General features: G+C 40.5%; 3 protein-coding genes and 1 long non-coding RNA gene across 5 annotated transcripts; 3 read left to right on the top strand and 1 right to left on the bottom strand.

Annotated features, from left to right (window-relative positions):
• Positions 1 to 433: 433 nt before the first annotated feature.
• Positions 434 to 3,112, top strand: fdx2 (ferredoxin 2). The gene is made up of 5 exons (XM_061273938.1): positions 434 to 631; positions 898 to 949; positions 1,285 to 1,391; positions 1,706 to 1,793; positions 1,888 to 3,112. The coding sequence occupies exons 1-5, from the start codon at positions 454 to 456 to the stop codon at positions 2,042 to 2,044; spliced, it is 582 nt and encodes a 193-aa protein (XP_061129922.1). The 5' UTR covers positions 434 to 453; the 3' UTR covers positions 2,045 to 3,112.
• A 5,211-nt stretch (positions 3,113 to 8,323) lies between these two features.
• Positions 8,324 to 9,361, top strand: LOC133151716 (forkhead box protein D1-like). Its single transcript, XM_061274976.1, has one exon. The coding sequence runs from the start codon at positions 8,473 to 8,475 to the stop codon at positions 9,244 to 9,246; it is 774 nt and encodes a 257-aa protein (XP_061130960.1). The 5' UTR covers positions 8,324 to 8,472; the 3' UTR covers positions 9,247 to 9,361.
• Positions 9,362 to 9,693: 332 nt separating this feature from the next.
• LOC133150941 (uncharacterized) lies at positions 9,694 to 14,422 on the bottom strand. Of its 2 annotated transcripts, XR_009713835.1 has the most exons (4): positions 14,067 to 14,422; positions 13,027 to 13,434; positions 10,299 to 10,422; positions 9,694 to 9,931 (listed from the first exon to the last, which is right to left on the bottom strand). It is a non-coding gene; the product is annotated as an uncharacterized LOC133150941 (long non-coding RNA). The 2 variants fall into 2 exon arrangements; XR_009713834.1 differs by having other exon boundaries at positions 13,027 to 14,422.
• Positions 14,423 to 14,570: 148 nt separating this feature from the next.
• On the top strand, positions 14,571 to 20,078 carry lyl1 (LYL1 basic helix-loop-helix family member). The gene is made up of 4 exons (XM_061273570.1): positions 14,571 to 14,951; positions 16,300 to 17,612; positions 18,488 to 18,585; positions 18,700 to 20,078. The coding sequence occupies exons 2-4, from the start codon at positions 17,068 to 17,070 to the stop codon at positions 19,242 to 19,244; spliced, it is 1,188 nt and encodes a 395-aa protein (XP_061129554.1). The 5' UTR covers positions 14,571 to 14,951; positions 16,300 to 17,067; the 3' UTR covers positions 19,245 to 20,078.
• Positions 20,079 to 20,338: the final 260 nt, after the last annotated feature.

The following is a 20,338-nucleotide window of genomic DNA, read 5'->3' as shown; positions in this document are numbered from 1 at the left end:
AACAAGACCGCGCATTTTGACTTGAATGGGAATTATCTTTATGTTCATAATTTGGAGCTATGCAGCGATGCACCTCTTGTGTTATTTTTAAATATGGACCGAGTCGACAACTGCAGCATGAATTGGAGCCATGTCCATTTATTGGCTTTGTAAGATAATATTGGCTGAAAATGAGCAGGATGGTCTATTTTCGTTGGTCAAAAAATATTTTGTGGGTTTGAAGGAGCTAATTTCTCAGTAATAATTCAATACGTAAATTCGTTTCCATTTACGTCATAACCATAATCAATTTTATTTACGTTTTCTTCGCCTTTCATTCAAGCTTTGGCCATTGAAATCCCCGGATGTCAGAAAATCCAACATAAAGTTGCAGCGGCCTCTGTCGTCGAAACAATATAATGACACTACCTTTTTCCTATTGGACGACATTGTGCACGTGATCATAACACGATCATGGCTACCTCCGCTGCAGTCCGCTCCAGCATGGGGATGACTTTCAGACTTTCGCGAGTTTTACCGGACTGTAGCACATGTCCATTTTCCAGGATAAAGACGTGCACGACTCATTTACAGAGGAAAGACTCCGTGGACGCCTTTCGTACCATTAACCGCTACATGCAAACGAATACAGGTGAGCGCTTCACTTCGCTAGTTCGAGATGGTTTGCAAATTTAACGTCTCTCCCTTTATGGCTACGAAAGTATGATGATGATTTAACGTCTTATTAGCAAATGCTCAGGACGAAATGTTAATAATTTTTTGGCATATGTCAGCTCTTAGTCGAACGTACCCTGAGTAATGTTTGTGTAACCTCACTTGTATGGCGTTGTGAAAGCTTGTGCAACAAGTAAACTATTCTCATGACGTATTTTACTTATTGGTCTTCTGTCTCTTAAGGTTCGCACCACAACGAGGACGCTAGCGCTGAAGAAGAGACCCAGGACAATGTGTAAGTCTATAAATCCTGTATGTTAGCCAAGTTTATTGTGGTTATCATAAACTAACGAAATAACTCAAACAGAACAAAACAGTTTCTATTGACATTTTTCATCTCTGGCTTTTCAATGATTTGCCACATTCAATGTCGTAGTTTTTTTTTTGTTGCTTCACTTCAATGAATGCATTGTCAAGTCAGGCTGGAGAAAACAAATGATTCAAGGGAAATGTGGCTTAAATTAGGTTAAAGGCACATCCTGACTTGGGTTCAAATCACCGTAGAAACAACTCCATCATCAACCAAGGAGCCCTTGCAGATTTCCTTGAACTGTGCTTACTGCCTTTCAGGGTCAATGTGGTGTATGTCGACCGGTCGGGCCAGAGGATCCCAGTTAGAGCCAAAGTGGGAGACAATATTTTGTACTTAGCCCACAAGAATGGAATTGAACTAGAAGGTGGGTATTCAAGCTGTTAAATTGCTTTTATATCACAGGATATCCACCACACAAACTACTTCCCTTTTAACAGTTTGGGAATTCTTGGGAACTATAAATCCTCATTATAATTTCCACAATTCTATCTGTTCATTTACTTTTGTAAATCCATTCAACTAAGTCCAACCAGTATAATGAACATACTATAGTTGGATGACTACCTCATAAAAAGCTTTGTAGGTGCTGTATTTTGCATATAACTTCTAGATTGTCTCCAATTAAATTGTGCAAGTGTACTTAATCGTGATATGCATATGATATATTTTTTCATTCAGGGGCATGTGAGGCATCATTGGCCTGTTCAACATGCCACGTGTATGTAACCAGCGACCATTTAGACAAACTGCCTGAACCAGATGAGAGGTAAGGTGTGCTTTTTAAATTGTGTTTTTAGAATGGTCGATTCAGTGCTAGCAAACGTTTGAAGATGACGTGAACGCTAATACACATGTTTTAGGGAGGATGACATGCTGGACATGGCGCCCATGCTTCAGGAGAACTCCCGGCTCGGGTGCCAGATCATTCTTACTCCAGAGCTAGAGGGCATGGAGTTGACTTTACCCAAAGTCACGAGGAATTTCTACGTGGACGGACATGTTCCCAAACCTCATTGAGAAAAGGCACTGAGGATTGAGAGGGGCCAACCCAGAAAATGAGGGCATGCTAGGACGGGAGCGGGTTACTTTTAAAGAGATTTAGGGCTTGGGAAGTCCGTTGCAACCGCCCCGAAGATCTTGACTGACCAAATAACAGTTTACTGTGGTGGGCCTGTGGACTTGGGCAGAAATCGCTGAGCTTGGTTATGGTTATTTTGAAAATGGAGCATTTAACATCTTTTTATTCACGTGGAATGTCTTTAGCATTGAGACAGTTCACAATTTCATAAAGTCGTTAACGACAACAAACAGCATCTACATTTAAGTTTGTCACAAAACGTTCACCTTCACAAAGAAGTTTTAGGGCCACACTGAGGAGAAAAAAAAAAGTAAAAATGGTAAAATAGCCGTGAGACTAAACTGATGCACACACACCATGTTTTTTTGTAGCCAAATATTATTCTGGTATTATCTTGAAATATTTCTCAAAATCACCCCACACAATGACTTTATTCTAGAATTTTTTTTTTGTCATGTAAGATCGCAACTATCCGGCTATTCTGACTTTTTTTTATTTATTTAATTACATACATTATTTAATTGCAAATGTTCTTGCTCATCTTAATTCTCACAAGTAAGTTTCCCCCCCCGGTGTACTGCTAATACTCCTTCATACAACTGTACAATGTTGAATGCAACATTTGGTGTCTTACAGTGTTGCCGTATAATGCTCGTCATTTCACTTCGACAATCTTTATTATGACTACTCATACACTATCATGCATTTCGTTCACATTTGTGGGGAATATGACTGCTCATCAGTCAAAATACTGCTATGAAATCCTGATAAACATTTCAAATGTCTCAAAAAATGGGTTTACCTTGAGGGAATTGTTCTCAGCTTTTCTGAAAAAATAATTGCAACATGCTACCAAATGCCAATGAAGGAGTCTGCCAGGTTAACCTCTTGTTATATTTGTAATGTACTACTGTACATGTTCAACTTATACGCACACATTTAAGTCTCAAACGTATGGTATATATCAAGTATTTAAAATTGTGCAATAAAGTACTATTTTAAAGCTGTATTGTGCACTTTTTCTCGACCTGTCTATGATGAACGCTGAAGTGCTCTGAATTTTAAGCTACATTAAATTAGTGGCGGTAGCAGCAGTAGTACTAAGTAAATATTACCCTGAGTCACTATTACGTTAAGTCCTCTCTGGGAAAAGTGCAATTCAGTTTAACTTCATTTTTTGATGTTTGGCCCTGGAGGGCAATTTTTAGATATCTCCCTCCTCCAACATACCTGATTTAAAATGATTAGTATGATTATCGGTCTCCTGGAATGATTGTTTTAATCGGGTGTATTGAAGGCTGCAGTATGTTAGAGAAATGCAATGGCCAAAAATGAATTTATTAACACTCCACTATATATTTTCCCCCCGAAAAGCAAAAACCTGAACGAAATACTGATTATAATATAAAATGGGATTCTTAGGCCATTCATTTAAGAGGATGAAGCCTGTGGTTTTAACCCGTCTACAAACAAAAGTGACTTTTAAATAACTTTATTGTTTTGTGTCGAATAGTTTTTATGAACAATCGCGCGAACATGTCCAGCTGCAGCAATTAAGTTTAAGGGAGCGTCAGCTGCGCCAAGCTTGCTCTTTTGATGTCAGCCAAAAGCCGCCACATCCGTGTGCAAAATCCGTTAGATTGTTTGATTTAAGGTAAGTGACAACATTGGTTTTATTTGCTCCATAATTGTTTTTAAACCCCTTGACAAATTTGTCGACTAGTTAATTAAGGACTTAAAGTGGCCGCAACAATGGCGAGAAACTACTCGACTGCTCTGTGCCGCTGCGTGCGCAGTCTTGTCAATAAATATTGTCACAGAGTTTGCTATTACTGCACGATAAATGCAATATTTAACAACTAAATAATTACCCTACATAGATATTTTTTAGTGACTTGTAAATTGTACGTTTACTCGGTAAATGGAGTATATACGATATACGTAAAGTCATTCTGAACACTGAGAAGACTCCATAAGAACGCGACCAGTCTCACTCAATGTAAAAGGTACTGTCATTTTTTTTTTCATAATGTTTTAGAGTTCGAACAGTTTTGACTAATAGCGTGCGGGACTCGACAAAAGTTTAAGACTCTCGTCAATTTTATTGAAAAAGTTTGAAACGCGACACGTCACTGGTGCGACCCCACTGCAAAGAACATGTTGAGAGAAATAATTTCAAATCATAGAATTAAATCTTGGAAATTCACTTCAAGTCAACAAGAGAATGAAATGTAACAACTGTAATCTTGTTTTGAAACTTAATGCATGTTGAAATGAGAATTCATCAATATGAATGGAGACAATTTGGTGGATTTCCATAACAACTCTCTTGGTATACGTTATTCGTATCTTAAAAATGCTTTGTTCATCATGCAGATATGAACAAAGGTCAAAAGTCAGAGTTGACCATCTATCAGAGGGTGGCAGAACAAGATTCCTCCGAATCTTCACTCGGCTACCTTTTCCAGGAGGTTTCTAAACTTGAGACCTCCTTACAAAGCGGGTTACTGGGCACCAAATCACTGTCTGACTGGCTGAAAGAAGCTGACCATGTTGAAAGGCCTCAAACCTCCAACAACGAAGACCGTGTGGTGAGTGGCAAGGTGGAAATTGCAGTGGAGAACCCACCTGGAGACCCCTGGAGAGCGTTGAATCTGATCAATCTACATTGTAAGAGGCTCATGGATCACGGAGAAGACAAAGCAGACTCAAGACTATTTCCCATCGTGTTCGATGTCCCCTTTGCCTGCAAATCAAGAACTAGGACCAATGCAGGGGTCTCCACTTGTGTTGTGCCAGTAGGAAATGAGCAAGACAACTGCTCCAACAAACCCAAGAAAGACTTGACTTGTCATGAACCACCACAGATGGCTGACAAAGACGCGGCAGAGGAAGAAGCTTTGGCATCTTCTCAGCAATCCAAAACACAGCCAGAGTTGAATGGTGACATGTTGGCGGGGAGTGATGGCAGCTTTTCCGCTGGCCGTGCCTGTGTTTTAGAAAGTACTTTGTCATCTGTGCACGTGTCTGGTACAAGCCCGACTAGTCCAAAGGGTTCTGACAACGTGAAGCGATTTTGTTCAGCTCTCCCTCTCGACCACAATGCAAACCTGGTGATGGGCCGTCATTCGCCCGTCAAAGCAGCTGACGGCATGATGCCATCCAAATCCATTGAGAAGAAACCGCAGCACTCTCCCACCAGCACAGTGACCTCACACTTGAGGTCAAAGGAGGTAAATGAAACACCAGCCACCAAAAGAACCAAAAGAGCCAGAAAGCAACCCAATCCCAGCCGCAGTGGCGACATCCATGACCCGCACTTCCAGGGAGTGACGTTTCGGATGCACGCAAAGATGAATGACAGCGGGGAACAGTGTCGGCTCTGCGTAACATGCAAGTACATGTGAGGACTGGCCTAATAGAACAATACAGTCTGCGGTGTATATTGTTTGTCTCTAATTGGTCTTATTTTGGGTCCTCTTTTTCCATCTCAGCAAGAAGCTCCGCAAACAGAGGAGGAGGACTCAGAGGACGCCGAGCAACTCGGATGGCGATAGTGAACCCACTGCCTCAAGTACCTGCACTGTCGCCAAGCCACTCTCAATTTTACAACAGTGCGCTCCAGTATCTAAAAGAACCTGTAAAATAAAAATAAATGTCTAAAGCACGCAAAATAGTTTTAACAATCCTGTCAAAGTTAACATAGAAATATACCAAAACTAAGAAATCAAGTAGTCACCAACGCTCGCAAGTGTTTGGTGGCGTGTCCGCGAAATACATACAAATGACATCCCACTCAATCAAAAATCACATAAGGCATCAATATCTAGCTCTAAACTCTAAATATGTGTATTCTATTTTTATTTTATGATTTTACCCAACAGGAACTTTGAAATGTGACAGGCACTAAAACATTTACGTGTTGCAACCAAAGGGGAACAGTTGATATTTTTACTTTTATGAGCATATTTGGTTTATCAGAATTTTTATTCTGTTCATTCAGCAAATTATTTAATGGTATATTTTGCCCACTGGGAGGCGCTGCTACACACCTTATTTGGGAACGGGCTGTCACCTCGCCCTCTATCAACAGTAACAAAAATGCAGAACAATAGAGAGTTGTGTTGTCATATCATTTTACATAAGAATGCATACAATCTAAGAAATTAAAATCTTTGCTTAAGCATTCTACATGAGAATAATCGCACAGAGAACCACAAAAATGCAAAAAAAAAAGTAATGATATTTTTATTTACTCCTAAATGTTATTGTTGGGCCTGATTAACTCAATACAAAATATCTAATAACTAATGACTAATTGATTAAAGTACTAATTAATGTGTGTTGCCTGCCACTAGGGGGCAAGATTTGCGCATCGTGCCTCACCAGAAAGACCCCGTTGTGGAGAGATGCGGAAGACGGGACACCTCTTTGTAACGCATGTGGCATAAGGTATTATTCATTCTTTTCAACATTCACACACATTAGTTAAGCTTGTATTTTTTTTCACCTCCATTTTGCACTTGTGTTTATGGATGGTGTAAATAGCATGCATTTGTGTTTTTTTTTTTTTTTACCCCCATACATTCTAACTATTCTTTTCTTTTAAAGATACAAGAAGTACAGGGTACACTGTGTCTATTGCTGGCATGTCCCGAAAAAAACAAGCAACTCCAGCTTGACCTGCCTCAAATGTGGAAATCGTGTGAGGCTTACTTCTGCTCAACGCAAACATACCACCTAGGAGGACAAGTACGACCCCCCCCCCCCCCCCCCCCCCTGTCCATCCCTCCACACCGACCTATGCAAACTCTTGGACACCACATTTCAATGGGCACCTCTTAAATTCAACAAGCAAGAGAAATCTGCATTCATGGTTAAGTGCCTCACTATCCTTTTTGACCTTCACGATGACAAAGTTGCTCCACTGCTTAATCCATGATCCCTCAAAGGCGCATCAGTCAAACACTGGTGGCAAAAGTTTTAAACGCCTCTTAAATGTAATTTATTTGCCGAAGGAAGATGTTATAAAAACACTATCATAAAAAGTTTAAATATTTGTTTGTTGCTGTTCAGTCCAAAAATATATAAATACACGTTTGCCTGCTTTGGGGAGAAATGTAATGTGTCAATTTTAAAGTGTGACGGACATATTGTGTGCTGTGTTAAAAGTGACGCATTTTGTTGAACTCAGTTATTGATGTTCTTTTTATTATTGTCAGTGTGTGCTTTGGGGCGTTTAATTTGTTTTGTTTATTGTGCTTGATTGTGGTTTTGGGCGTTTCGGTTTTCTTGGCTTGCATGTTTGTGAGGAAATAAAACGTTTTTTGTGTGAACATGTGTTGGTCTAAATTAATTTCTGTGTGAATAGCCTGCTGAGTTGCCTCATTTGACCAGAGATGACTCATTTTAGGTTTATTAATTACATTCATGTAAGAAGAAGGATAATGCGTTTTATACAAAAAACTGTAAACAAACTAACGGGAGGAAAGCGGCGTCTTTGTTCCGTGAGCCCACATGCAGTGTGGACCGCTTTCCGCAGTGGGTGGCCTCGCATGGACGGACGGGATACTGTACAAACAATTGTTTTATAAAACACATGACGTCTTTCTCTAATTCCAAACAGCCAAAGAGTGTTTCCTCTCTCAACTTTGCCAAAACATGCACCACTGAGCGCCAAAGGAAATGAGCTGAATGAGCCAAGCACATTAAAACAGGCCTTCTAAAATGAAGGTTTGATTTTCCAAATCAAGCATCATTAGCCACAAATCTCACCCGCTGTGCTCAGTTCTAACATCAAATGCAAACAACAGTTACGGTACAAATACCAACGCAAATAAACGCCTCTATCACCCCCCCCCCCCCCTCCCCAGAAACAAATAACAGATGGTATTATTGTACAGTACAGGCAGAGCTGGCCTATAAATAGCAAAACTCCACAAATCATTGATTAGCCAATAGTTGGCATTTGTACAAATTATCGAATTAAATTTTATTAATTTTATATTTAATATATGCATTGTATTTAAATCAATATATTACTCAAGTGGAGCAAATCATTTATGCCGAATTAGTATTCTGCAGTTGATTAAAAAAATAAATAAATCAGGAAATACACCATTTAAATACTCTTGGTATAATGAAAATATTGAAGGCATCTTTTTTTTTTTTTTAAATCCATTTTCTGTGTTGAACCTCATTACGATTGGACTCCTCAGGGGATGTTTGAAAGAGGTGGTGCTGTTTAGGTCATGAGGAGGAGGAGGAGGAGGCAGAGGATGTTAAAAGTCCAAGATTTAGTCAGCAAAGCAAAGCGAAGACTTGTGCTTTGTCTTCACCCTCTTTGGACCTGCTCACAGCGAGGACCATGACTTTGGAGGGCAAATCTACTGAGCACGTGCACCTCGGCATTGGTGGTGAACAACAAGAAGACATGGATCTCTCAGCACGGGAGGACCAGAGCGACGTAATGGCCCGACTCTACGGCATCTCTACTTCTCCAGTGAAGCCCCCTTACTCTTACATTGCTCTCATCACCATGGCGATCCTCCAGAGCCCCAAGAAAAGACTCACCCTCAGTCAGATCTGTGACTTCATCAGCCAGAACTTTGCCTACTATCGAAGCAAGTTCCCCGCGTGGCACAATTCAATCCGACACAACCTGTCTTTGAACGACTGCTTCGTCAAGATCCCCCGGGAGCCCGGCGTTCCCGGAAAGGGAAATTTCTGGACTTTGGACCCCATGTCGGTTGACATGTTTGCAAACGGGAGCTTTCTTCGGCGGAGGAAACGCTTCACGAGACAACAGAAACCTTGGAAGACAGTCAACGACTCTGTCCTGCCGGGCGCTCTTCAACCTGGACCCACCAGAATCCCTCTACTTCAACCTGAGCCATACCGCCAACTGAGCCTTGGAGGTTTTTTAAACACCCAGGCTCAGCCCGAGAGTCCCTCTATAAGAACTTTGATTCCTTCACTTCTTTCCAAGAGATTGCCGTCTGCTTTGGACATCTGCACGTCCATCCAGCCTTTGGACAGGAACTTTCCCTTGACCTATGCTGTATCACGTCATGGGAGGACACCTAATTACATCTTTAAGGATCCAAAACAATCCTTTTGCTTTAGTCCTGCAATTGCTTGATGGCCATTTATAGTGCTTTTTAAATTGCATAAATTCAGTGGACAGAGAATTTGCTTCCTCTTCAAATGTATCTGGCTTTTTTTTTTTTTTTTAGCTCTTTTTAACACGTTTAATCATCAGTACTAATCAAACTGAAATGTACGATATGCCGATTGTGTGCGTTAATATGAATATATTTCATTAAAAAACAAGTGAACATTACAAAACAAACTATGATTTCTATTTATTCCCCTTTTTTTGTATTTCACAATAATGTAACACGAATAGAACTAACTCATTGATATTCCAGATGTGGAAATATTCAGAGCAAAAGTTATATCTTTGAAAAAACAAATTTTTGGTGAAGCAAATATTTTGGCCAATGTCAATTTCCTATTTGCAATAAATGACAACTAATCCTTTGTGAAATGGTGCAAACACTCAAATTCAGTGTTTACTACCCCAAATAACCTGTGCAGCGTGCACTGCAACAACATTCACTCGTTCTGCTACACAAGAGCAACGTTGTTACACTCACACACAAACACACACAAACACACAGGGTGAGATGAACTCTAATAAAGCTAACAAGCACAGCATAAACCAAAATAACATTTAACAGTTGCAGGTAACTCACACTAATGTTGTTTTTCCACACTGGCGATGTCCAAACAAGCAGCATCGGGTGAAGGCCAAACCAGGAAGTCTTCAAATACAAACACAAACACATAAATATAATTTGAAGTCAGGCAGCACAACACATCTTGCTCATGTTAGATTCTTGGCTAAAGTTTCTATACAGCCTTCATGGAGACACAGAAGAATTGTTCAAAAGATTGTCCTCACTTAGTCCTGTTAACAGACACAAGCCAGACGCAGAACTCTGCAAGAATGATTACTTTATAAATTTCTCACCGTTAAATAATCATCTTGCATCTCTGCAAAAAAAATATGTGTTTTATTCATTAAATAAAAATGTACAGTTGGTTTGACTACGCGTAGAAGATAGCGAGTGCGGAGGAACCAGGTCTGCAGGCCTCGAAGCACATGTGTCTGTCAGATGTTCATCTCACCTCCATTTCTCGATTACGCCCCGCCCACCTCTCCTTCAGGGGACGCGTGGCGTTAATCCGTCCCTCCTCCATCTGGACCGGACCACCCGCGCACAAGCGGCCCACCAGCAGACACACGGTGGACCTGGAAAATAAGCAAAGTGAAAATAACAAGCCAAATTCATCAGTATGATTTGATGAAGTTATAATCACAAACAACATTTTTGGCTTGACCTTGATTTAAAAAACACGTGTACACATACAAATGACTTATTATTTTTAATCTAATTTATGTTCCAATTGCACATCATTTTATTAACGCGTTGAGGTACCGTGAAGTACACAAAATGTTGAACGGTAAACGATTGTTGCCCTTTAGCGGCAAAACTGTAGAATATTTCTTGGACCACTAGAGGGCACTGTACTCACGTCAATGGTTTGATTCAGTCAACTAAATTTTGCGTGGAAGACCTTGCACATAAAAAAACTTTCACTCAAAATTGGAAGCAGTTAAGGCCGACTCTTTTTTGTTGCTACTTTTCAGTCCTCATGGATTCCAGGTGGCAGCTCATCCACGACCCTAATAATAATAATAATAATAATAATAATAATAATAATAATAATAATAATAATAATAATAATAATAATAATAATAATAATAATAATAATAATAATAATAATACACCACATGAAGCTTGTATTTATATTCAAATAACAAATGATGCAGAAATCTGCCTACTGAAAATCTAGTTACGCAATTGGCATTCAAGCGCTTTTGTGTGGTTACAATGGAGTTAGGTCTCACATATGGTAATAAAATCAAACCTTAAGGCCGGACGGATACTTCATGTAACAACATTTCAGTTCACGCTAGCAAGGAGCCGAAGGACAATGAGAGAAGCGTGTGAGAGAAAGTTGGAAAGCGATGCAGCGTTTCCTATTATTACAGGATGGAGGTGGACAACAAGCCACACTCGAATGCAACGGTGGAATTTGGGCCGTGCAAGTGCTGATGATGAGAAATATGACACAAGGAAGACTGTGTCACTGTGACCGGAGGATATCATTTTTTATCTGTGTGGCATCGTTTGCAAAAAAAAAAAGGGACACTTATTTATGAATCTACACTTTTACTAGCATTAACATAAAAAAAGGAGCCATATTAAACAAAGTTGAGAGGTCATTTGACCCCTGCAGGTACCATAATCAGATGTACCTAATGAAGTGGCCAGTGAGTGCATTTCTCTGTGTTCTTCTCAGCGCAGCGTCCCTGGCTTGTGTCCAAGTGTTGATGAGGAAAGTAGAGGGTGTGTTCAATCGAGGAAACAATTGATTGGGACCATTATGTTCTCATTAGCCTCCTGCCTGAAATCCCCTAAAGGAAGTCTAAAGAGAGATAGACTGTTTATCCTTGACTCGTTGAGTCAATGTCCCTGCGCCTGCATCTTTTGTTTTCAATCCACAGTTTATGTGAAAGTTAGTGATGCTATCCTCCACCTGTGGCCATGGCAGACATATCCTATGTGGAAAAGTCTGTAATCCACGTGCCCTTGTCATCTCCACTATATAGCCCAACCATCAGGCCTCTTAAAAGCAAACCAGGAAGTGTGCACAGGAAACAGCTGGAGCCTGCATCCGCTCACTCGCCCCCTGCCAGGTGCATCCTGGGAAACTGAGCCATGTGTGACCATCGACATGCGATTGACGCTGTCACAGCGCTGCAGGATTCAAATAATCGAGAGAAAATATTCATCAAGTTAAAAAATAATAATAATTGGTCCTAATATTGACAATTTATTTATTTAATTTAATCATAAAGCCAACTATTTATATAATAAAGCCATCCTTTTAACTGATTTTTTCAAATATGACATGAAAGTCATAATTTTTTATTTTCTTTGCTACTCTGAGAATTAGGATTAACTAGAACCTGACCACAATAATGCGCAGAAGGGTTAATTCCATAATATTACTTATTTTACTCATATTATGAATTGTTCAGGACAATGAAGATAATAAAAGACAATGAGCGCGTGTGTCCTGGCAAGTGTTTGCACCATTGTTTGCCACTTTCTCCATCAATTGCACCGTGAATATTGCTCCAAACAATTAGCTCCTATGATCACTATCACCGTGCACACAATTGTGTTTACATGCTGCAAAGGAAACATGGCCACTTGGTGGAGTGTGTCTCGTTTCGCTCTGTGTGTGTGTGTTCTTTAAAATTAATCTAAAATAGATTAATATTTAATATTTTTTTAATCAATTGCAGTGCTGTTAGATTTTACTCATGTACAACTGTCAGGTTTACACTAACTTTTTTTTTTTTTTTTTTTTTAAACAAATATATTATTTTTTTTCATTCCAAACGCCCCCTTGTCAGATTAAGATGTGCAGGATGAAGTCAATTCTCTCTAGATTTTGTTTCAGTCCCAAATGTATTTTTGTGTGTTGATGGGTTGATCAAGATGAACTGCAGCTGTTGGATGCAAATGAGCAAAATTTAACATTGGCGGAGCTCGAGGGGGGGTTCGCGGGGGCACTGGTCTCGCCTGACCTGACATGTTTGGACCCTCCTGGTGCCAGGGCAGACGTTTGGATATTTTCATGTTTTTTTTTTCCACATTTCTATCCATCCCTTCATCAGCAATTTTGTAAAAAAAAATTGGGTTTGACAAAAAATACTTTACAGGCCACCTAAGATATACTTGATCCCCCCCCATGGCCCCCCAAAGAAAGAAACACTAACCTCAGCCATTATGATGATGATGATGATGATGATGATGACGAGCACAGGGTACAGTATGGTGCTGATGACAGATTTGTCACGCAGTTACTCAGCAAAGCCTTGTCTTTCCCAGGACCTCCAAGGTCACATTACAGTAGAGTGGACATCATGAGTGTGTGCGGGTGAGCGTCTGAGGAGGAAACCACGGAGGGAATGGAAAAGAGGTGCTGACCTCCAGGTTGCGACAGCAGCAGACGACCATCGCTCGCCCGAGAACAAAGAGCAGCTATGATGAGGCACATTTAGGAAGGAAGTTGGAGAGGAAAGTGGCCATGATGACGACGCTTATTGGCCATCAGCGACACAGGTGCTCAATGCCAACACATCCCAAATTCCCACTCAAGTACCATGAATGAAAAATGTTCCATCCTGTGAGACACACACAAACACACACAGACACACTTTAGCTCCCTGACGAACATCGGCAGATTACACTGGGGAACGCCATTTTGTTTTTCCTGACAGCTATTTTAGGGTGCAGAATCCAAAACTGTTTTTCTCTATCATGCTCTCATTTTTTTGGAGCTATAAGATGTTTTTTTTTTTTACCAGTGTGTACGTATGGAATACCGTATTTTTTGAACTATTAGGCCCACCTAAAAACTTCAAATTTTCTCAAAAGGACCTCTCTCCGAACTGTCTCAACTGCACAAGGAAGTTTGCCACGTATTTGTACAATAGGTGAGTCCTGCTCTTTTTTATTGCACCTATACTATAGCTAACATTAAAACAAGACAGTCGCATTAGCATTGACGCCTATTGCTTATTTTTAGAACAGATCTGTATTGTACTGTATAATCACATACATGTTCCTGTTTTCACCTGAGTGTCAAAGCAATAATCAAGTTGCTGTTTTTTTTTAATATACTCCCATATTTTTAGTACGAGCATAATCATGTATGAACGAGGTGTGTGCAGTAGGCTGATTGCAATCCAATCAGTCTACTACTGACCATGAGAAGCATGTGCGTGTGTGTGTGTCTGCGCACGCGTGTGCATACCTCAAGCTGTCTGTGTGTTATGAAAAGTGTGTGTGATTGTTGTGGTGGTGGGGACTTGGTGTTGGTATTGTGGGTGGGGGGCAGTGGAGGTTTCTTATCTGTAGGCCACAGGCAGCTTTGAGGCTCTTATCAGCAGCCACCACATTGTAGCAGCACATCCTCTTGTCCAGCAGGGAGCGGAAAACTCTCCCTGCAACAGGGAACACACGCGCACACACACACACACACACACACACACTCACACACACACGCACGCGCACACACATACATGCACACACACACACCGCACCTTCATACCTACCAGTTTCTCTGTCTGTCCGTCTCTCTCTCTCTCTCTCTCTCTCTCTCTCTCTCTCTCTCTCTCTCTCTCTCTCTCTCTCTCTCTCTCTCTCTCTCTCTCTCTCTCTCTCTCTCTCTCTCTCTCTCTCTCTCTCTCTCTCTCTCTCTCTCTCTCTCTCTCTCTCTCTCTCTCTCTCTCTCTCTCTCTCTCTCTCTTCTCTCTCTCTCTGTCTCGTCCCAGCATTCCGACTGGCAGCCAGTTACAGCATTGTGTTGTCTTGGCGACTAACAGACAGACAGACAGACAGACAGACAGTGAGTGAGCGAGCACTTGAGGGATGACAGCAATGTCAACATCATCCCCAAATGTGCCTCGACTCTTCTTTTGCTCTCATTGGACAGCACAAAAGCATTGTGTTCCTCCGCTTCTGGATCTACATGCTTTTTTAATTTTTCTTTTTACTTTTCCAAAAGAAAGCATCGCGTGAGTCGCGTGTCAGATAATTTTGGTTTCAAATACAGAACGAAACGTTGATGATGAGGCATTACATGAGACTCAACGCTTTTATGACACAATTCTGGACTCGCAAGCCTCATCATGTTTGTGTGAGTATTCTTTTTGTTTATATACATATTTTTATTTTTATATTCACATATTTATTAGACCACCTGTCATGAAGAGATGCTTCAATGCTACCTTTTTAATTTCAGAATTCTTAGCGGTTTACCGTTTTAAGAGGGAGTTGGAAATTTCACACTGAGTTAAATATATATGCATATATAGGTTGGACTGGAAAGTCACAAATTAAATTATTCAAGCCTAACAGTCAGCCACTAAAACATTTTTTTGGTTCTGAAATACAAGTATAGTAAGATAATATATTTTGGACATCTTAAGAAATTACAATACATTACAATTTTTCTGAGAGGTATATTTTATTTTTATGTCGATTTGCAAATAATAAAAATGAGGTTTTCATTTTATGTCAATCTTTAAAAAATAACAATAATGTTTCTACATTCAATTGTATTAACCAAAACAATATTTTTTTACCTACCAATGCTGTTTGTTTAGGGCAGCTGTGGCCTAAAATACATTTGAGTGATAGTCTAATAAATGTATTTAGCAGTTTAAACTGAATTTGCAGCCATTCATTTCTTTGCTACAATATAAACATGTAATCATCACATATCTGTATAGCTGTCATTTACATAGCATTTTTATTTTACGTGAACACCTAAATAATAATAATAATTTTAAAACCTATATTTTGTATTTTGTTTATTTTTTATAGATTTAAAAATCCATAAATATTTCATGGCAAGCAATATGTATCATATATTGATGAATAAAAACACTATCTACAATTGCTAGATATACACACAATTATTTGCTTTACAATTAATAATCATGAACAAAAGCAATTGATTTAAATTCATGAATTATATTGTTGTATGTACCGTTCTATATATATATAAAGAGAAAATAAATTGAGAGTAATTATTATTCAAGGGAATATTTCCATTTTCAAACTGCTGACTAACACTATTTATAAATGAAATACAATATGTGATAAAAATCAATTTGCTCATTTCAAAAGACGCAAAATGTCCAATTCATTCATTTGCAATGTTGATCTAAAACAACAAGCTCGGCAACAGTGCCTCATTGTGAAAGAGGGAACCGTCCAAAATAAAATGTCATGACCATTAAGTGGCAACAAAACAGGAACAAGCTCGATTGCAAAACCTACACGATGATGGTGACTCACAATCTTCACCGAAAGCCTTTGCACTGCAGCAATTCAGTGAAAAGTCTTCATTAGTGATCAGCATTTCCCTCCACCACATTCTTGTGTCCCCTCGTGGCATGCTAAACTTGACTGTAGATCCTTCCCTAAATATATACGCCAACTATACCCTAAATCCCACGTGTGTTTCTTTTGTTTCCCAGACGCTTTGATATGCATCCAATCTTCGCCAGCCGGGAACGTTTTCAACGCTTTGACGGATTTTGACTCACATCCTCCCAACACAAACACACACACGGACAAATTCATTTGACATGTCAGAGAATCCTCAATGCAACATGTGCGTTACGAACAAATACAAAAATCCAATTTGGGTCACGTTGCATTCAAATCTCCTTTGAGGGTCACTTGAGTGGAATGTTTGAAAGTTATTTTCAAAGGTTATGCCCAAATTAAAGTGGAACCACTGTGGATTTGATTGAAAAACTCCAAATATGATTGTTTACTCACAACAAAAAATGTCTAGATATGCTAGCGACGTATGGTGACAGGCCAAACAATTAAATGCCCTGCCACTAGATGGCAGATGGGACGATGAACCTGTGTATCCATCCACCTGCTGCCATTTGCCCAACAAAATAGTAACTTTTGATTTATCGAAAGAGGCCGTCAGTTGTGACAATATCATCTTTTTTTTTTCAGTACGTATACATTTTGTGAATTCTTTGATTTGGCTGTGTGCGGTGGGATTTTTGTATTTCAAGAGATGTGCCTTGGCCCGATAAAGGTGGACCAAGGCACTGGTATGGAAGGCTAACTATGTGACACTTTGAGTTGCCATTATGAAAAATGTAGGTCACGTAAAAAGCAACAGCAAAAATCCGTAAGAGGAAAATGCAAAAAGCAAGTGTTGCACATGTTAGACGACATCATCTTTCAAAGTCGTAAAGACAACACACTGAGTTTGCACCATGATGGGGAGGATGAACCCCTCCGAGCCGCACACTTCCCCTCAACCCCTTCCCTGTCCCTCGCCCCCGTCGTGCGCTTCAGAGGACAAAGAGGTCCCCGAAAACACAGAGACGGCCGTATTGACCGCTGAACGCATTGAGCCCGTTGTCATGGAGACAGAAGGGCATCAAGGAGGACCGGTAACAAGTGGTTCCCCCACCAAGTCGCCAACAATTGCATCCCCGCCGCCACTGCTCCCGGTAAAGACCAACCGGGGTCCCCTCTCACCTCGACCTTCTTCAAGTACATCCTCATCATCGTCACTTCCTTCGCACATCCCTGTAATCAGCCTGACCCATACCAAGCCCCCTCTCACCATCCCCAACCCACCGCTGACAGCCCTGCACCCCATTCCCAATAAAACTCCTCACTTGGAGCTGCGTCGGACTCAGCTGGCCTGTCTGCCCGGCATTGGTTTGGGAGCCTTGCCGGGGTCCGGTGGTGGAGGTGGTCCATCCATGCTGCCTCAGACGTACCTGCATTCTGCTCATCCATTCTACTCCAGGTGACATACATACATACCGTATTTTCCAGACTATATGGTGCACCGGACTACAAGGCGCACCTTCAATGACTGGCCCTTTTTAAAACTTTGTCCTTATATAAGGCACACTGGACTATAAGGCGCACCATTAATGCATCATGTCAGATTTTTAATCCACATCAAATCATTCTGTATTTAATCTTTTTTATTTCAACTTCAGACGCAACAAGTCACTTTATAATCACAAAATAATGATTCATAGTCTTTTTGATTCATGATTCATAATCTTCAGCGGGCCACTTATGATTGATTTCATGACACAATGCTTCGGGCCAGTTTAAATTTAGGAATTTAGGAAAAGGCGCATTGGACTATAAGGCGCACTGTCGCCTTATGAGAAATTTTTAGATTTTTAGGTGCGCCTTATAGTCCAGAAAATACGGTACATACATACTTTCTGAGAACTGTAAGCCAGGCAAACCAACTCATCCATCAAGCTATCAACCAAACATTCTTTTTAATTTTACATTCCATGTTTAACCATGTTTTATATTTGATCACACTTGAAGACTCACATCATAAAAAATGTGCACAATTAAATGCGACAAGAAAAAACTGGCAGCTCCTCTTTACCAACTGTGCAACTCTTCCTGATTCCAAAAAAGGATTTTCTGTCACAGCAGAGGTAGAATTGTGCACATTAGCTCCCTGTACGACTACTTGGTCTGTCCTCGTCCAATTGAGTCATCCATTCAATCATCCACTAAGTGACCTTTATTAGGCTGGCCTCAAATTCTCCACGATGCGCTCGCAATCAATGACGCCTCCAATCAAACTAACAACATCCACCTTTCTTGTGTGTTTTTTTTTTTTTAATGATTATTTTCTTCCTTCAGTTCTTTCTTGGGCACCTCTGGCGGAAGCTACAGTGTCATTTCCAACGGCCGAGTTAAGAGAAGACCTTCCTCGCACTTTGAGATGGAGATTAATGATTGTGAGTATATACAAAAAAAGATATATCCTGTACGTTGACTAAATGCACAACATAAATAAAGCTGCCTTGCTTTAGTTCTCATCTTCTGATGGCTTTTTTTTTATGTGCGTTCAGCCGGTCCTCCTCAAAAAATCGCCCGCCGCGTTTTCACCAACAGCCGCGAGCGCTGGCGGCAGCAGAACGTGAACGGCGCCTTCTCAGAACTGCGGAAGCTCATCCCTACGCATCCGCCTGACAAGAAGCTGAGCAAGAATGAGATCCTGCGTCTGGCGGTCAAGTACATCAACTTCCTGGTCACCCTGCTGGACGACCAAGCACAGGACGAGAGAAGGGACCCTGAGGAGGACGAGGATGAGCCACGGAAGATGTCCGGCCTGGACAACAAACTAGAGCCACTTTATCAGTGTGACACGCCTCCTCCATCCCAAGGCGCCTCCCCGCCTTCAACCAGTCCCGCGGTAACGAGAACCTGCCGCCGTAATCGAGACTCCACCGATTCGGCCATTCGGCTGGCGGGCTCGGCCACCAGCTCCTGTAGCGACAGCGACGTGAACAGCGAGGACAGCTTTGGGACAAAAACCTCTGTGGTGACACGTGGCACTCTGGCCAAGGTCAAAGGTCAAATAAGAATGGTGGCAGCTACAAATGAAGAGCGGTGAGAACAAAAGGAAGCGAGCCACCGCTTGTTCTGCTACCGCGCTCCCATATTAGAAATGAAAGTCATGTTGTGTATCTTTTAGTAAAGTGCAAACTTTTTACGGTTTGCACAATTCATTTTTGTTGCAATGCGTTACATTTGATCCGAAGAAAGAAAGATTGTTTTGAAACACACTAAGGGCAGTTTAGAGCTCGTGTTGCTGGCTCGGTTCACACAATAATGTTCTATTTTTTTTTCAGATTATGTGCTGATGATAACAGATTAATAACATGAGTTATAAATAGCAGGTTAAAAAAAGTGCCGTGACAACCTAAAGCCGGATGTTGCCATTTGCTGACATTATATTGTGACAATGGCAGTCATGGGAAAAATACCTTCATCATAATCCCGTCATGTTTTTCAGGGGTACTTTTTTGTGTGCGCGTGTGTGTGGGTCATTGTGTTGTTTGACAACCAGCAAGGATTTATGTAACCACAGCAACTGTAAATGTGTGGTAATGTGTCAAGATGTAGGATGTGGTTCAAGATGGGATTTAATGTCTTGGGCAGGGCTGTTCATTAGCTTCCTTGTGGGGGTGGCTTGATACATATCGGATATGTTTAGGCGTTAATGTGGCAACTGCATGGAAGCTGCGAGGGGTGGACAGAAAACGGTCCCAAGCTCTTTCTGGGAAGCCTTATGCACCCATGTTCTGGACCACAGAACAGGAAGTTTGCACAACCCCGAAACCACATTGACTGGGGTGGGTTCACCAAACTAAAGGAGACCAAAAAAAAAAAAAAATTCATGTAGAGGAAAAAAAATTACCCATCAAAACAGGAGTGGGATACTAAATGCGAGTGGGCCATTTATAATTGATCCAGTTGATTAGTAAAGATAATTGCAAAAAGATTTGGTGAATTAATTTATTGTAAATAATACAATAGTGACCACAATAGGACTGATGTTTGTTTTTAAATGTGTTAAAATATTTAATAAATTTAATGAAATAAAATTCTAATACAATTAGTGAAATATTTATTGTGATCAAATAATTGTTCACTTTATTTGTTCACTTTAAATTATAATAAAATTAGTGAAATATTTAATTTGAT

Source organism: Syngnathus typhle, linkage group LG3 (assembly GCF_033458585.1).
Source record: "Syngnathus typhle isolate RoL2023-S1 ecotype Sweden linkage group LG3, RoL_Styp_1.0, whole genome shotgun sequence".
NCBI classification, from domain to species: domain Eukaryota; kingdom Metazoa; phylum Chordata; class Actinopteri; order Syngnathiformes; family Syngnathidae; genus Syngnathus; species Syngnathus typhle.
Note: the sequence above shows the minus strand (reverse complement) of the source record. Positions and strands in the feature narration are given on the sequence as shown.

Bases quoted from the DNA above. Each gene is read 5' to 3' on its own strand.
- lyl1 (XM_061273570.1), top strand. From the start codon at position 17,068: ATGATGGGGAGGATGAACCCCTCCGAGCCGCACACTTCCCCTCAACCC. The intron at 17,613-18,487 runs GTGACATACATA...TTCTTCCTTCAG, and splicing joins GCTCATCCATTCTACTCCAG to TTCTTTCTTGGGCACCTCTG. The intron at 18,586-18,699 runs GTGAGTATATAC...ATGTGCGTTCAG, and splicing joins TGAGATGGAGATTAATGATT to CCGGTCCTCCTCAAAAAATC.
- LOC133151716 (XM_061274976.1), top strand. From the start codon at position 8,473: ATGACTTTGGAGGGCAAATCTACTGAGCACGTGCACCTCGGCATTGGT.
- fdx2 (XM_061273938.1), top strand. From the start codon at position 454: ATGGCTACCTCCGCTGCAGTCCGCTCCAGCATGGGGATGACTTTCAGA. The intron at 1,392-1,705 runs GTGGGTATTCAA...TTTTTCATTCAG, and splicing joins GAATGGAATTGAACTAGAAG to GGGCATGTGAGGCATCATTG. The intron at 1,794-1,887 runs GTAAGGTGTGCT...CACATGTTTTAG, and splicing joins CTGCCTGAACCAGATGAGAG to GGAGGATGACATGCTGGACA.